The 18,468-nt window shown below is 48.1% G+C and overlaps 1 protein-coding gene across 1 annotated transcript; it reads right to left on the reverse strand.

Annotated features, from left to right (window-relative positions):
* Nucleotides 1-848: 848 nt before the first annotated feature.
* LOC117651533 lies at nucleotides 849-18,178 on the reverse strand. Its single transcript, XM_034395614.1, has 7 exons — nucleotides 18,056-18,178; nucleotides 16,295-16,460; nucleotides 7,160-7,343; nucleotides 5,580-5,671; nucleotides 3,836-4,298; nucleotides 2,396-2,530; nucleotides 849-2,004 (listed from the first exon to the last, which is right to left on the reverse strand). Exons 1-7 carry the CDS (start codon nucleotides 18,153-18,155, stop codon nucleotides 1,267-1,269), a joined length of 1,878 nt encoding a protein of 625 aa, XP_034251505.1. The 5' UTR covers nucleotides 18,156-18,178; the 3' UTR covers nucleotides 849-1,266.
* Between the last annotated feature and the right edge of the window lie 290 nt (nucleotides 18,179-18,468).

Genomic DNA, 18,468 nt, shown 5'->3' on the forward strand with positions numbered 1-18,468 from the left:
GCATAAGTACCTTTGAAAGAAGTCTGGCGTATTGGTCTTCGGTTGAAATTAGCTCGAGACATGCCAAGCTTCGAATCCCCATCGACAGTGGGCAAGCATTTTCGAACCACACCGCCACTCTGGGGGCGGAAAGTTCGAGTATGTTCTCTTTGGACAATCACGGAAGTTACATTTGGGGTATTCCAAACGCTACGTAGACCAATCCAACGAACGAGAACTCTTCGAAATGTGTGCGTTTAGTGGGCAATGGCCCTCCCTAACATCAGAAACAAACCCCATGTCGATATCTGCGCTCGTTTGGGCACAGGAGTCAGAAGAAACGAAACTACCCCGAAACGTGAGAATCGCTCAGGCCAAGACCAGGTTTGGGATGGTCGTTAGCGGTGAGACAGAACTGACCTCGCGAGAGAAGGTTCAGGCGGAGCATCTCAAACAGTGCCACTCTGAGATCGATCACTCGGTCCGACGAGGGGAACTCTTTTGCATCTACATCATGACAGTTTCGCCCGATGTGTCTCTCGCCCCACGGGGACGCGTCGAATGGGTGGCCTACCTTCACTGTGCCTCGAGCGGCCAGGCCGAGCGCCGGCTAGGTAGGCAGCCCGTCTAGCAGAGGCGTTAGTTGGGTTGCCTACCCCACGGCCTGCAGGGGCTTGAGATCTACTCGAGGCAGTTACTCACGAAAACGGAATCTATTTCGATACACCAACCTCCTTGGCAGGCCCTCCAAAGCTACTCATGTCAGTTCCGATCCAGGCTCTGGCTTGAACTTGAGCGTTTTACATTCTTAGTAAGGACAGCGTTGCAGCTCGTGAAGGAAAACATGCGACATACGACAACAGAACAAGTCCAGATATAAATCACTTTATTTAACTGTGAAACTGTTTCCTAAACAGAGGCGTTGAAGCGTGTTACCACTTCCAACGACTCCCGCTCCACTGGCGCTTCACGCAGATGGCATGCAGATGACACGCAGCTTTCGAAGGTGTAACAGTGCAGTTTCGAAAGCCACTCCCTAAATAAACTAACACAAGTAGTTAAAATGGATAAATTAACAAGTGAATGAATTCTTCAACAAATTGATACCAACACCCCAGGGCGCTTTCATTGCAATGGAGCAATCGTATTAAAGAAAAAATGGTCTTGGTTGACAACCAAAATTGAGAAGGAATCAGTAGGTAAGATATTTGTGTCATCCCAAAGGTTGTAACGCAAGCGAACGTTGCGACTGATAGCTATCTGTACAGCTTTACACACAAAACCCACTCACTTCTCTTGCCAAGTGAAATTCCCCAGTTTCGGAAAGGGCGGGCATTTGTCGCACTCCCAGCACAGCACCGTCACCACCCTGACGGCCTTGGAGTCCGCCGCCACCAGGCTGTCCCAGACGGCGTGCTTCTGCGGCCGGCACGACTCCTTGCCGTGGGGGAGCTTGTTGTCGGGGAAGCCTGGAGCCCCTCCTCGCAGCAGCACCACGCGCCGCAGCGCCACCAGCCCGCACCGCCCCAGCTCCTCCGCTAGGTCCTCGAAGTGCCACGGCGAGTCTCCCTCCGACGCGCAGAGAATCCTCAGCTCCTGCAGGGTGGCGGCGTGGGCCTTGGCCAGCGACAGCACGGTGGAGACGGGGCGGAGATACACCTGAAGCCACTGCAGGCCGCGGTGGCCCGGAGGCAGAGGGGGGAAGGCCACAGCGAGCGGAAGACTGCTCCAGTCCAAGGTGAGCTTGCGCAGGTTGGGCATGCGCTGCACCGACTGCAGGTGTTGCTTCGGGACGTTCACCACCATCAGCTCCTCCAGCTGCAGCGGCAGGTCCGGGGCCACCGTGCTACACTTCGCCATGAGGACGTACAAGAAGCGCAGTTCAGGCATGTCGTGGATCACGTCCAGGTGCTCACGGAGGGCAAAGCTTAAACAAAGCCACTCGACGCGCGGGGCCACACGCTGCAGCAGCACCTTGCACCAACTGGGACGCTTCTTGCAGTCCACCCCGTTCAGCTTCTTGACCTGCAACACGAATAGCACTCAACGTCACACGTAAGGTGGGGGTGGGGGGTGGTAGGGACATCCGCGAGTGAGCGACAACTGTCGGGAAGTGGTTCAAGCCAGGTGGTCGCTCCCGCTGACTGAGCTGTGCTGCGCGATGTGAATAAACACAAAAAATAAACACAAAATCTTACATCGACCCTCGTTGATACATCTTGCAAGTACATTTAAGAACAATTTTCCCGGCACCGAACAGCCGACTCGAAGTTTATTTTGCTCGGAAATAGTGGTTATCGTCCGTTTCGGGTCCATACATTAAATCTTTTCAGAAACGGAGTGCTGTGCTTAAGAATAAAGATTGTGACGAGAAAAATTCAGCTGTGTGCCTTCTGTTGCCTTGCCCCTGCCTCACCTTGTCCAGGTGCGGATCCCTCAGCACATCGTCCGTCTCCTGGCTGTGATCCTCGCGTGCACAGTACTCTGACACATCACGACACTCTGCTGGACTGAAGTCGTCAGAAGCTGCAACATCCTTAGGCTTCCCGACCTGGAAACGGTCAAAAGTAATACCAGTAGACAAAATCTTATAATTAACATGAATACCTCGATAAATACACCCTAATTGTCTATTATGAAGAAGATAGCGCAAGCATAATACGAAGGTCGTTTTTCTTCGTATTAAGAAAGGTTTTTCTGTGTATCTTACAGTGAAAATATAGAAAATAATAAATAATAAAAAAATACTCTTTCGTACTATGTTTGCGCTAAATTCACTGTAACATGGCTAAAATATCATTGCAAGACATTTAGAGTGTACAATAAACCAGTCGTCACTAGCGAAAAGATAGGAAAATATCTGTTAATAACTAGTGATAATTCTCCGAACCCCGAACGCAACGTTTTCCATAGTCCTCCGGAGGGTAAGACTTCCACACTGGTCGGCGACGGCCATGCGGAGAAGACTGTACGCCTTGCCGAAGATTGTTTAGACGAAAAATATTAAATTTTGGGTACGGAGAATCATGGCAAAAAGTTAACTAAGTTTTCTGTAGTTTATTCACCTCTGTGGTCGATTGGAGACGAACCACCGTAGCCCTAGGCTAGTCGGATTTTCTACTTTTAATGATTTTCGATGAGCTCGTTTTCGTGTCAAAAGTGAGTAGCCGAAGACTTGGGTCCGCAACCATAACCGAAGCCGTGCCCCAGGGGCCTTACTGCAGCTCAATGCAGCATTTTTCAAAATCTGACCTTCGAATAAATAACACCGCTATTAGGGTAAATGGCCCAAAGTACGACCTCACACGAAAATGGGGTGAAAATGAATATTCCTACCGTATATAACGGCTGGTAGGGAGAAGCTGCATGAGGGTTAAAGGGAGCTCAAAAACACTGCTAAGAACAACAAGACGCCAATTTGCCTATGGGCTCAGGGACATGATGGAAGTAAGAAAACTGCTAGAAAAAACATTTTCACCCAATTGAAGGAAGAAACTTCACCGCGCTCAGTGGCGTGCTGAGACAGCCTCCGCAGCTAACAGGACCTAAAACCAGGCTCGGAATTGTGTTTTTTTTTTCTTGTTTAACCGGTTTTAGCATGAAGGAGCGAACGTACGTTAAAACCAACGAAACTTTTTCACCTGAGGCCATTTACCCTGTGGCGGTGTTATTTTTAAGCGTAACTCAGATTTTAAACAAATCCTGCATTTAGCTGCACTTAGGTCCTTGGGGCACGGCTTTGGTTCGGATGACGGACCCAAGTCTTCGGCTACACGCTATGGACACCAAAACGAATATTTAGAATGCATTAACTCATCAAAAATCCAACTATCCCACCGCAGCCCCCGCCGCCTACCTTGGCGATGGCGCCGCTCCGGTGCAGGTGCAGCAGCAGCGGGTGGAGCAGACTGCGGCCGCCCTGCTGCAGGCCGGCCTCCCACAGTGTGCCGTCCTCGGCCCGCAGCTGCACTGGCAGCGTGCACTCCAACTGCAGCAGGCTGGCCGCGTCCTGCAGCTCCTCCAGGCCGTCGGGCTGGGCTGTCTCCGAGACGGTGCCATCTTCTATGGCCGCCAGCAGCCTCCTCAGGGCCCGCTCGGCGTCCCGCAGCCTGCCTTGCCACTGCTGCAGCTCGGCCTGCACGGCGAGCTCGGCGTCCCGCAGCGCCTGCACCACCTCGCGCGCCCCCGACGCAGCGCTCTCCAGTTGCTGCAGCCGCGGCGCCGCCTGCTCCGAGCGCAGCTTGCGGAGAGTGCAGACGGAGTGGCCCAGGTCCACGCACTCGTCGGTCGCAAGCTTGCCGTCGTCCTGGCACCACAACCTGCACAACACCGAGAAAGGACGGTTCAGACCACATGATCGCTTAAGGACTCAGGTCATCTGAGAACGAGGGTGCGGGACTGAACTTGCAATTGATGCAACCCAAAACGTTAAAGCCTGTGAATCGAACAACATTTGCCTCATTTTCACTTAAACGAGAATTACTGCGTTTAAAGAAGCCCACCACATTGAAAGGTTCTGGGATGCATGAGATGTCATAGCTTCATGAAACCATACTTTTCTCTCTAGGCGAAGTTTAGAATAAACAGAAAAGTGGACAAATCGACAAGTGGACAAGTCGGCGACTTTGGCCCGTTCAGTATATTTTCAGTTGGTAAAATCCGTTGATGTATAGAAAAGTCATTTTGGACAATTTTGAAAATTTGCACCCTATTCCAGTTTGAGGGCAACTAGGGTAAATTTATAAGTTGTCCCAAATGACTTTTCTATATATCAACGGATTCGTCCCGACAAGACAAAATTTGTGTGCCCGCTTGGACGCAAACTGAGAAAGTTGGTTCGAGAATCAAAGGATAAAACGGCCAAATTGTTACATCTATTCCTATCCAATCCAGAAACAAAACTTACGGTGGGCCAACGGCCAACCAAATCCTTTTAGGATTTTCTTCCCATGTGTGAGAGGATCATGTGAGGAAAGTCACATCAAAATCAAAGATAAGCTATTTTGAAAACAGCGAATTTTCGGAAAAAAGTTACCTCAAATGGAGAACGCGACATCAAAACTTCATCCAATCGTCTCGAAACTATTTCCATCATGTTACCCTGCTCTTTTTACCTCATTAGCGACTGTCGGAAAAAATCTTATAACTTTCAGTAGGTACGGAGAGAAACAAAGATAGTATAAAAATTATTTTCATTCTGCGAAGTCGTTACTTTGATCAGAATTATTTTGACCAAAGTGAAAACTTCGCTATCATATTACAGCCTAACGAGGCGGACGCACACCGCAAAATCCCTAGACATGGGATCCTTTCATGATGACGTCATTACCCTCGCCCCTACCCCTAAAAGAAGTTTCATCCAAATCGAAAAAATGAAATTCCAAGAGTTCGTTGGTTTGGCATGGAATCGCCCAGCTGACTAATGATTCTCGGCGTAAAGTATAAGAATGTATATGAGAAAAATAAATATATAGGAATTCTCTTGTGTTTCATTTAAGATTCTTTGCACGCGAACACCTAGAAAAGGTATTTTGAATAGGACCCCTTGAGATACGGGACGGGCAAAAAGTGACGAGTTTGGCAACGCCGCCATGCCTCACCTCAGATCAGCGCGCTTCTGCTGTTCCCTTTCGACGACGAAACTCAAAGCGAAATAGTTGTTCGGCAAAGCGTCAACAGGCCCGACCAGCTCCTGCAAAGAACATATGCGGAAAAAATTAACACTCAAAATAGGAGAACTGACAATACCAATCGGCAACTTTGACCCGTTTCGCGTTTGTCCGTAAGGGCCCTAACGGGATATTAAGGGGGCACACCAGTGAAAATAGAGAGGTGTTGTTGTATTCCTTATAACTCCCTTACAACTGGAGACAAAACAAAATATTTCTTTTTTGAAAATGTTGTAAATATTCCGTTGTTTCATTACTGTTTGTCTCTGAGAGGTATATTTAAAAAAATCATTGTCATCAAAAGAGGGGGGAAACCCCCTTAAAAGGGTCCAGGGACGAGACTGCCCCCTTATGACATATTTGAGTTCGGTTTGCGCACAAAATAGTTGTTGGGGAGTCCGCAGTGTTCGGTGTTTTTCGTGAAGAACGAAACGACGTTGATCGTAAAATTCATGTATATTTTCACAAACTCTTACAAGGTTACTCCAGCACTAGCAGACTACCACTACACTCTCTGACTCTCCGTCTCCGACTGTCCCCGCAGTGCCCCGGACGGAGCACCGCGCTCCAGTCCAGCCCTTCGACTCTGGCTGATAACGCAGTGCTACCACGACACCGCGCGCGAACTCCCTTACGCTAACCATCGGTGCCGGCCTCAGTGAAGGGATTTTCGCTGCTCGCTGCCTCCAGCGCGAGGCAGCCCTTCGTTCAAAGTCTGTGCGTGACGCACACCCTGCCGCGCGGAGAGCCGTCCGCGTGACCGAGCATAGGTCACTCTGGGATCCCTTCACTCAAGCCAACACGGCCCGAACGGCCGCCGAAAATATTGCAAAACGACAAACAAGTTATGGCGCCGTCCCGACCAACCAATGCCTTATCTAACTTCACCTAAACTTTAAAAATAACCGCGTTGGCGGGGCTCATTCCGCCAACATAGTTTCCCTTTTCCAACTGCCTTTGGGTGGTTTGAGGGTTTTATCATTGAACTCTAAGTGAGGCACCTAAACGTTAACAATTGGGGTAAAATATGCAAACCCAGTTACCTTTTTAGAAACTTCAAAAATGTGCACAAGCCCAAGTTATTGGAATTATGAGGTGGGGTTTGCCGCGTTTGACTTGGGATGAATAGCAGAAAAATAAGATAAACTAAAATGGAAGGGATTTTTACTGGCGTGCGTGCCCCCTTAACCTTGTTGTCAAAACGGATGTAATTTTTGCTATCAGCACCCTCGTTAACCAACTCAAAACTTAAACAAAACAAAAGTGGTCGTTAAATTCTCCGCCAGGATTAGAAGCCGGGTCAAACTAAAAGACGAGTTTAACTGCGCACTGCCGTGTCAATTTTCTGCATTTTACCAAAATTAAATACATGGGCTTTTCTAATTTTAGCTTTTTTTTCGCGGGCTGGAACCATTTTTCATCAAAATATCTCATGTAAACAAATGTATAATTCGAAATTCGGGGTTTTCAAGCAAACTAACACCGTGACCGTGCTACTGAGTTCAACTTACCCGTCGACACTCCGGACACCGGAGATTCGTCAACTCCTTGAGGCACTTGAGGCATTCCGTGTGGCCGCAGGGGAGGCACTTGGGCAGCCTCTCCCCGTTGTCGAACCTCTCCAAGCAAATGTTGCAACGCAACGACATGGCGACGCCAGAAGAAAAGAGAACAGCGGTCAGGATCACTGCAACACTGTTCCAAGAAGTTTTAAATTTACACCTTGAAGTGTCACAAAGTGTGTTACTATTTTACGACGCAAGTATCCTAATTTTACAGAGATAAATTTTTCAAGTAAAGTAGTACAAAATTAACATTGTTTTCCTTTGAAGTACAAAGTAATAATTGGCTAGCGATACGAAGCCTTTAAGTATCTCTGGTTTTCCCGAGTTGGCTCCTGTTAGCTGTCCCGAGACTCCCCCCCACCACCGCAATTACCGGCTATCCGGTCCCGGGTCGGCCGGGCCTACCGCCCGGCTCTGTTATGTCCTGGCCCCTCCCGTTGTCGGACAGTAACCAAGCTGACTGTACTCCAGTGCGGTTGAAAAGTTTTGTCTGTCTGTCTGTGTGTGTACACTACTCCTCCTGAACGGCTCGGCCGATTTGGCTGAGATTTTGCAGGCTTATTAGGTATTAAGGGGTATTGAAATGCACGTTTTTTTGAATTCCATACCGGCACACCCGGAAAAGGGTTCATTCCCACCTAAAACCACCGCAAACCAAATTTGAGACCAATCGAAAAATATTTAGGGGTCGCTACAATGGCTGAAAGTTGTAAATTTGACGTAATTTGAAACAAAATACAACTTTGGAGTATTTGAAGCCCTGCGCATCCGGTGTTGGTCCTAGCTTGTTGCCCCCGGAGACTTTTTTTTTCTCGGGATCCAGGCCGACCAAAAGAACCCTGCGGGATGCGTTTTTAGCGAATGGTAACGGAACTGGGTCCATTCTACGCTCAAAAAAGTGTTTTTTCTCAGCTTTTAGTGTTTTAGAGGCCTGCCAAACTTTTGCCTTGGGTCACAAAAACTCTAAACCCATGTATTTTGATAGAAAAAAAGTTGCTCTTTCAAATGGCGGTCACGGAAACAGTCTACGTTTTTTGGTTTAGGCTCCAGAGCCGTTAAAAGTTGAAAAATGGATTTTATTTTAGTGAAAATGAGAGCAAATGTCCACTCTTAGTCACGTGCGACGTATGGTTTGGCCACAAGTGCTACTCAGCGAAGTGCAGGCGGTGCGCTGTCGTGGGAGAAGTTTCCCGGCTAGAAATGGACGGCTTTTTTACGGCTGCTTAATATTTTGTGACCAAAATAACGCGGAGGCGTTCGAAAAATACCTGGATTATGTTTAGACTGTGTCAGCCTCTTTGCTCCAATTCGTTCACAGCAGGTCGCAGCAGCTCCACGCTCTACACTAGCTGTTATTGCCGCGCGTGATCAACAGAGTTCGCTGGATCGTGACATCATAGGCTTGACCTGGGGCAGGGACCGGCTGAGTCCACACGGTCGTGGATACGTAGACGGACCACTCAGCTGCAATTCTTTTTCAGCGATGACGCTCTGGCCCAGCAGATCCGCTCTTGTCTCGCAAGCGGCAGGTTTGTGGGTCGACGCCTGTGGTCTCTCATTTGCTGCCTGTGGCCAGCGATGCGGCAGCTCTTTGCCGATATTTTGTCTTTGCCTTCTGGGCATGGGCATCTTTTTAAGGTCGTTTAAAACGACGTCGGCCGGCCAGAGACTGGCAAAACGTCCACAAAATATCCGAATATTTTGTCGACATCTTGCTGACACAGTCCAAACATAATCCAGGCATTTTTCAAACGCCTGCGCGTTACTTTGGTCACAAAATATTTAGCAGCTGTATAAAACCCGCACATTTCTACCCGGGAAGCTTCTCCCACCACAGCGCACCGCCTGCACTTCCCCGGGTAGCGCTAGTGGCCAAACCATACTTCGCACGTGACTAAGGGTGAACATTTGCTCTCATTTTCACTAAAATAAAATCCATTTTTCAACTTTAAACGGCTCTGGAGCCTAAACCAAAAATCGTAGACTGTTTCCGTGACCGCCATTTGAAAGAGCAACTTTTTTTCTATCAAAATACATGGGTTTAGATTTTTTGTGACGCAAGGCAAAAGTTTGGCAGGCCTCTAAAACACTAAAAGCTGAGAAAAAAACACTTTTTTGAGCGTAGAATGGACCCAGTTCCGTTACCATTCGCTAAAAACGCATCCCGTAGGGTGCTTTCGGTCGGCCTGGAACCCGAGAAAAAAAAAGTCTCCGGGGGCAACAAGCTAGGACCAACACCGGATGCGCAGGGCTTCAAATACTCCAAAGTTGTATTTTGTTTCAAATTACGTCAAATTTACAACTTTCAGCCATTGTAGCGACCCCTAAATATTTTTCGATTGGTCTCAAATTTGGTTTGCGGTGGTTTTAGGTAGGAATGAACCCTTTTCCGGGTGTGCCGGTATGGAATTCAAGAAAAGGTGCATTTCAACACCCCTTATTAGGTATGTTCTTGGCTCGGCACACGCGAAATTTCACCATCCTAGCTCAACTGGTTCAGTTTTTATAGCCGAAAAACACCTAAAAAACGGCGGAAAATCGAGTTTTCTGCGGGCAGATCGCATCTGTCGTGAAGGAAGGGGGGGTCTGGCCGACAAGTTAAAAAGTTCCAAGGGTCAAGATCGTGTTATCTGTAGATGAAGCTACTCTATCTATAATGAAGGGGGGTCTGGGGGGCGGAGCCCCCCAGCATGCAATAAGTAACCGCCGACGGACAAGCCAATGCCTGCCGAAGGCAGGCTAGCGCCGCAGGCCAAGGTAGGTACGCCAGGCGCGGATTGGAGGAACAGGCCGCGAGACATCGCGAAGCCTGTTACGACAAGACGCGGTCTGACGTAAACCTACCTTGTAGTTAGTTGTCTGGTGGAAAATGGCAGAAATGCTTTAGCCGAGCTCGCTAATTTCACTAATCATACGTGTTACGAGAAAACACCGGCTAATTATGCAACAGTAACTGATCTGAAAATTACATCTACTTACAAAGTAGTTGTAAATGAATTGCAACCCCGATTTTACATTGATAATAGTTGTTATTACGCAAAGTCGCAGCTTTTCAGAGAAAACCCCGCACCTTTCGAAGAAAGAAACAGCACTTGTTAAATTTGGAATTCAAATGGTTGAATGTAAAACGTCATTTAGGGCATGATGTTCACATGTATTTACAGGAACACCTATTAGAATTACAACGCAGTTGAGTTGCGGAATTGACTAGTTGGCTGAGCGATTGCGAAGCCCGTTACTCAGGTCGGGTACCTGAACGCCGCCTTGGTCCCTTTGGCTGAGAATTTGCAGGGTAGTTAGGTATGTCCTTGACTCACTATACACCAAACTTCAGCTTTCAATCTCCATGAATGTGGACATACCCTCCAAAAAGGACTATAAAAGCGGCAGAAAAAGGCAATCTTTACATGAGCGGGTTCGGCCATAGTGGTGCTAGCACGGCCAGTGGCGGATCCAGAGTCGGCCCAAGGGGGAGGGGGGGGGGCAAGTAGCACTTTAAGCCTACTTACGGGGGCAAATTGGTGCTTTTAGCCTACCAGTCAGGCGGCTATCTAGGGGGGGGGGGGCAATTGTCCAAGCAGGAAGCGCTGCAGGGCAAGGTAGGTGGAATGCCAGGCGTGGATTGTCGTAACTGGCGCAGCAGCACGCATCCTAAAACAACAAGACACGGTCTGGCGTACACCTACCTTGTATTTGTTTGCAAAATTACAATTTGATCGAAGACAGTTTTCACCGGCAACTACACTTGGGGACGTATGAACGGGGGATGAGAGTGCAGGCAAGTGCCGAAACAAACTTACAACGATGCAGTCTTCCCCTTAGAGACTTTCCCGGGAAGACTCGGATGACCAGGGAAGACGCCTACTTGGGGGCCGTCCTCAACTGCAAGATCCCCACCCCCTCTACCCTTCAAACAATGGAGTAAGCGACATCAAAACTTCGTCCAATCATCTCAAAACTATTTCCATCGTGTTCCGCAGCTCTTATTATCAAAAGAACAATTGTCAGAAAAAAAATCGAAAAAGTTTCAGTAAGTACGGAGAAAAATAAAGATGATGTCTCCAAGAGTTCGTTGGTTTGGCATGGTACCGCCCAAGTCTTAGAAAGGTAGACCGCATTTGTGATGAGTGCAATAGACCTTACCAGAATAAGCTCCTAGGGCAAACCCGAATCTTTGCGCCGCCACAAGATCCAGCTTATTTGCGGCGGAACGGAGTTGAACTCCAACTGGAGTATCAAGAACACTGAGTTCAGTCCCATTTTCACCGGTAAAACTAAAGCGTAGTATAACCCACTGTTTTCAAGCGTAATCAGTTTACGCTTGAAATCAAGCGTAACAGGCTCATCTGCCAAGATTCCCCCTATCTAAATGCATGGGGGAATCAAGAACCTATATAGCCCCAATCCGACTGACTGACTCACTCATAGAAATGTTTGGGGTGAAGGAGTGGTCGTAGAGACTTGCGGGTTTTTCCATTCAATTCCAAATTTTATGGGAAAATTGGGAAAAATCCCAAAAGTTGAAAATTCCTCACCGTTTCCGAGAAAACCTACTTTATCTACAAAAAAGGGGAACAAATTTCTCACCGTTTCCGAGCAAACCTACTCAATCTTCAAAAAAGGGGACCGACCGACTAAAAATTTTTATTCGCCCTATCGGTAGGTCTGGTCGAGACATTTCAGAAACTGTGCCGCAATCGGGTCTCCGTCACCGGCAACATCCTCAAAAACGATTAAATAGGCCTAAATTCAACAAAATCCACTCAATCTTCAAAAAAGGGGACCGACCGACTAAAAATTTTTATTCGCCCCATCGGTAGGTCTGGTCGAGACATTTCAGAAACTGTGCCGCAATCGGGTCCCCGTCACCGGCAACATCCTCAAAAACGATTAAATAGGCCTAAATTCAACAAAATCCACTCTATCTTCAAAAAAGGGGACCAACCGACTAAAAATTTTTATTCGCCCCATCGGTAGGTCTGGTCGAGACATTTCCGAAACTGTGCCGCAATCGGGTCCCCGTCACCGGCAACATCCTCAAAAACGATTAAATAGGCCTAAATTCAACAAAATCCACTCAATCTTAAAACAAGCTAGGGCCCGCCCTTCCGTCGAACCGAGTTGCCAGCTCCGCTTCGCTGCGCCGGCAACTCGGTTCGACAGGGGGCCGGCCCAGCTTGGCCTGCCGGCGGCCTTTTCTCGGGCCTTCGGCCCTCGCATCAGACCCAACTTGGCCAGTCGAAGGCCCGGGCCTTCGGCCCGCTCGCATCACACACACCGTGAGCAGGTAAAGCGAAGTTATCGATGTACCATCGTGACTTAGGCCCGCCCTTCTATTCACAATATGCAATAGTCCTTACACTTTTTACTCCAACTGTCCTTAGAATGTGCCAATTTCATTTGTCTCTTCGCCCTCATTCCGAAAATACCCATATTTGCCATGCTACTGCAACTCCTTGCAATAGAGGCACAGCAGGAGCGCAAAACGAGTCCGTCGCACTTTTTCCCATAACTCATGAAGGCGGGCTCCTGGACCCCCCTTCCGACCCCTCGTTGAAGAGGTCTTGCCAATAAGACCTATCGAAAACTTAAGTAAAAAATTTTTAGTCGGTCGACCCCCTTTTTTTAAGATCCTGATGTGACTAATAGACGAAGTCGGGCTCCTGGACCCCCTTTTCCAAACCCCCCGTTGAAAAGGTCTTGCTGAGACCAATCGAAATCTGCAATAAAATTTTTTTTGTCGGTCGACCCCCTTTTTTGAAGATCCTGATGTGACTAATAGACGAAGTCGGGCTCCTGGACCCCTTTCTGACCCCTCGTTGAAAAGGTTTTGCTGAGACCAATCGAAATCTGCAATAAATTTTTTTAGTCGGTCGACCCCCTTTTTTGAAGATCCTGATCTGGCCAACTTGTAAAAGCGGCTGATGGGGTCGGGACCAGGTCCATTCATCTTGTCTCGTCGCCCCGATTCCAAAAATACCCCTATGTGCCCTGCTAGCACTAATAATGGCGGAAATCCCCCTCCCGGTCATGTAAACCATGATGCACCTGCAGCAGCCCTTGTGCGACCCGGACGGGATTTGCACCACCGGATTATTTGTTTGGACGGTACTCCTGAAGTACCCTCCAAATCTGGGTTTCTCTAGCTCAACTCCTTCCTTGTACACAGACGCCAACAACAACAACAACAACAAAACAACAACAAAACACAGACACAAAAGGGAAATGCATAGGCCCTCCCCCTATTTTTTTTGAATAGAAGGGCGGGCCAAAAATACCCCTATGTGCCCTGCTAGCACTAATAATGGCGGAAATCCCCCTCCCGGTCATGTAAACCATGATGCACCTGCAGCAGCCCTTGTGCGACCCGGACGGGATTTGCACCACCGGATTATTTGTTTGGACGGTACTCCTGAAGTACCCTCCAAATCTGGTTACTCTAGCTCAACTCCTTCCTTGTACACAGACGCCAACAACAACAACAACAACAACAACAACAACACACAGACACAAAGGCAAATGCATAGGCCCTCCCCCTATTTTTTGAATAGAAGGGCGGGCCAAAAAGGGGACCAACCGACTAAAAATTTTTATTCGCCCCATCGGTAGGTCTGGTCGAGACATTTCAGAAACTGTGCCGCAATCGGGTCCCCGTCACCGGCAACATCTTCAAAAACGATTAAATAGGCCTAAATTCAACAAAATCCACTCAATCTTCAACAAGGTAGGGCCCGCCCTTCCGGCGAACCGAGTTGCCAGCTCCGCTTCGCTGCGCCGGCAACTCGGTTCGACAGGGGGCCGGCCCAGCTTGGCCTGCCGGCGGCCTATTCTCGGGCCTTCGGCCCTCGCATCAGACCCAACTTGGCCAGTCGAAGGCCCGGGCCTTCGGCCCGCTCGCATCACACACACCGTGAGCGGGTAAAGCAAAGTTATCGATGTACCATCGTGACTTAGGCCGCCCTTCTATTCACAATATGCAATAGTCCTTACACTTTTTACTCCAACTGACCTTAGAATATGCCCATTTCATTTGTCTCTTCGCCCTCATTCCGAAAATACCCATATTTGCCATGCTACTGCAACTCCTTGCAATAGAGGCACAGCAGGAGCGCAAAACGAGTCCGTCGCCCTTTTTCCCATAACTCATGAAGGCGGGCTCCTGGACCCCCCTTCCGACCCCTCGTTGAAGAGGTCTTGCCAAGACCTATCCGAAACTTAAGTAAAAATTTTCAGTCGGTCGACCCCCTTTTTTCAAGATCCTGATGTGACTAATAGACGAAGTCGGGCTCCTGGACCCCCTTTCCGACCCCTCGTTGAAAAGGTCTTGCTGAGACCAATCGAAATCTGCAATAAATTTTTTTAGTCGGTCGACCCCCTTTTTTGAAGATCCTGATCTGGCCAACTTGTAAAAGCGGCCGATGGGGTCGGGACCAGGTCCATTCATCTTGTCTCGTCGCCCCGATTCCAAAAATACCCCTATGTGCCCTGCTAGCACCAATAATGGCGGAAATCCCCCTCCCGCTCATGTAAACCATGATGCACCTGCAGCAGCCCTTGTGCGACCCGGACGGGATTTGCACCACCGGATTATTTGTTTGGACGGTACTCCTGAAGTACCCTCCAAATCTGGTTACTCTAGCTCAACTCCTTCCTTGTACACAGACGCCAACAACAACAACAACAACACAAAGGCAAATGCATAGGCCCTCCCCTATTTTTTGAATAGAAGGGCGGGCCAAAAAAGGAGACCGACCGACTAAAAATTTTTATTCGCCCCATCGGTAGGTCTGGTCGAGACATTTCCGAAACTGTGCCGCAATCGGGTCGCCGTCACCGGCAACATACTCAAAATCAATCATCAATTATCATCAAGAACCTACATAGCCGCAAAATCCGACTGACTGACTCCCTCACTTATCAAGAACCCATATAGCCCCAATCCAACTGACTGACTCACTGACTCATCCACTGACTCACTCACTCATAGAAATGTTTGGGGTCAAGGAGTAGTCGAAGAGACTTGCGGCTTTCTCCATTCGATTCCAAATTTAATGGGAAAATAGGGAAATATCCCAAAAATTGAAAATTTCTCACCGTTTCCGAGCAAACCTACTCAATCTTCTAAAAAGGGGACCGAATGACTAAAAAATTTTATTGTAGGTCTGGTCGAGAATTTCCGAAACTGCAGCAGTCGGGTCCCCGCCACCGGCATTTGGGTAAATCATCATCATCAAGAATCTTTATAGCCGCAATCCGACTGACTGACTGCAACTCACTCACTGACTCACTCATAGAAATGTTTGGGGTCAAGGAGTGGTCGTATAGACTTGCGGTTTTTTCCATTCACCTCTATCCTTGTCAAAGCAGTCTTCAATATTTTCCGGACCTTGTATGCACTCATTGACTGCCACAGTAGCCAATGCAACACAAGCTATCTATTTGGGCAGTAAAAGTAGCTTAATTATATGGTCAAAAGCTGTTAAATAGACCTTTCAAAGAAGCAGCACATTTACTTCCTTAGAAAATTTGCGTTTGGTCACCACGGAAAATACTTCGGCACGCGCCCCACACATGCGGGGGTCTGGGGGCGGAGCCCCCAGCGAGCAGCGCGAGTTTCTAGCCTATGCTTGATTGCAAGCGTAACGTCTTCAAGCGTAACTTTATGCTTGACTCAAGCATAGAGTTACGCTTTAGTTTTACCAGTGTTGCTGCATATAAGTTGCTTCTTGAAGTGTGGTGGCGCAAAGTTTAAGTTATCGCACGAAAAGCTTCGCCTGGAAAGGTCTATAACCACAGCTTTTGATGCCGGCAAAATGGCACTCATTTGACCACATCATTCGGCGCGGTGACTACACTGAGAAAACCTTACAAACTATTTCGGGCCTTACAAAGAAAAGTAGTTTGTATAACAAAGTATTTTGAGCATACGTAAGCTTACAAAGAAAATACTTCGTAATTTACGAACTATTTCTTCGTATAACAAAGTATTTTAGTTTGTTATATGTATGCTCAAAATACTTCGTAAGGTTTTAAGAGTGTACGTCTGGTTATTCGGTGTACAGGGGTGTCCATTGTACTCACAAGAGTCCTTGGTGTCCGGGCGCTCCTCTTGGCCGGTCTGCGGTAACGACCTTCAGGTTGCACCGGCGCGACTGCCACACCAAGCAATCGCAGTCGCAGCGAGAGAACACCAAGCGCTTCCAGCCGTCGTCCGTCGCCACTGCACGCACCAGCAGCACTGCACCACCTGCGCACGCGGGATGTTAGGGAGAGCCAGGGTTGCCAGACCCTGAGTACGCCAGTGCGCCACCAGAGCGCGCTCCGAGCGCCACTGAGCGCCACGGAGGCCAAGTCGCCTCAGATCGCCACCGGAGCGCTCAAGTCGCCACTCTGGCGCAACAGGTCGCAGGTCGCACTAGATCGCTAGCAAGGCGCCACCGACGTCACCCATTTTGGCGCGCAGGTCGCATCCATGCAACAAGCACCAATCTCAACTTTGTATCATCAACAACCTACCTAAACTTGGACCCGTCAACAATAAGGTGGGCCGTGAAACACTATTTCCGGTGCATTTGTTTTTTCGAGGGATCGAAGTGGATCCAGCGAAATATAGTCTATTCGAAAAATTCCATTTTTACCGGGTTTGCTAAAAACAGCCACAGAAACTGAACCAGATGTCCAAATGATGTTTCCGAGACGGAAATGGAAACGTCTGATCATGCTTTATCAGTTTCAGAACACAGGGACCCTCTCCGAGCAGTAGGAGATCGATGGGAGAAAAATATGGTTTTTCATCGTAAGGTAACGCATAAATTTGCACATACGTCATATGCACTGTTAAAAATAATCGTAAATTTACGACATTTTGTAGAACAATTACGTTGTTTTTAAACGACATTTTTTGTTACGACCCAAGTCGTAAATATACGACTTGAGTCGTAAATATACGACATATTTGTCGCTAATTTTGATAGCGAGACGTTCCGTTTTGAAACGAGTGAAGTCGTAAATTTACGACTTAATCGTAAGTTTACGAACGATCGTAATTTATTTGTTGAATACGTCGTGCAGTTATGACTTCTGCCGTATATTTACGACTCTTGTCGTAAATTTGTGTTATGAATCGTAAATGAACGATATAAATCGTAAATAAGCGAGCAAAATAGTAACTTTTTACTAACTTTTTGGAGATTTCAGATTTTAAAATATGTAACCGCGATTACGACATAGTCGTAGAGAAATGACGTTTTAGTCGTTCAGTTACGACGAAGCAGTATAAGAACGACTTCCGTCGCTATGAAAATTAGCGACTTTTTTGTCGCTAATTTACGACAAAATTTCTAACAGTGTGCTTAATTTTTCATCGTATTACGCATGAATTTTATTTAGTACGTATGTTCTCATTTCAACGTATGTTACGATGGCCCTTTCATCATAAGAATCTGAGGGTGTTCCAAGTTGCAAAAAGTTCCTTCAGTTTGACACGGCCGTCCTGACGTCATCGTACCCGAACCATACCCCGAATCATCTTCTCTAAGGACCCCTTTCCCGTTGATCCCTCCGCAGCTTGAGATTCGGACGCCAAGAACGAATGTTTTATTTTTAAAAAAAGCAAATTAACTGTACCTAGGGCACTGTAGGGCACTCGGCTCGTCCCTTTGAGCTGTTATGACTCAAAACTGATCACGAGATGGTGTCTGTGCGTCGCAGGGACCTACCGGTGTATTGAAAATCGGACGAAAAGACCTCTGGAACGCTATTTGCACTGGATTAACGAGACGGTCGCTGCAAGTTTACACAGGTTATTCTTATCCATTTATTGATTCTTATTTCCTGTCTCACCATTATGTCCGATTATGTCCGCTTCACGGTGTACCGTGGTCCGCTTGCAACGGCGCAGGAAACATTTTAACGCTTGGTGCGCTGGTACACTGGTGGCCATAAGCCGAAGAAAAGTCCCTAATCCCTAATCCGCCGGGCGAGCGCTCCGTCAGAAGTACACCGTCGGACTTTGAGGGAAGGGGGGGGATGGGAGCTGAACGCCGCCCGTCGCTTGGATCCAGCGGTGTGCTCGGCTTCGGGAAGTCCTGGAGGACCGGCTTTCCGGAGGGGGCTAGTACGGCAGGACCAAGAGTTCTCGGAAATGTGGCCATCGGATGATCCCTTGGCCGCATCACCGCCGTAATACGTGTGCCTCCTTCTAACCAGAACCGTAGACTGCGGAAAAGTTGGCATTAGTCCGTGACGCCTGGGAA

The sequence above is a fragment of the Thrips palmi genome, unplaced genomic scaffold (genome assembly GCF_012932325.1).
Source record: "Thrips palmi isolate BJ-2018 unplaced genomic scaffold, TpBJ-2018v1 HiC_scaffold_6, whole genome shotgun sequence".
NCBI lineage: Eukaryota > Metazoa > Arthropoda > Insecta > Thysanoptera > Thripidae > Thrips > Thrips palmi.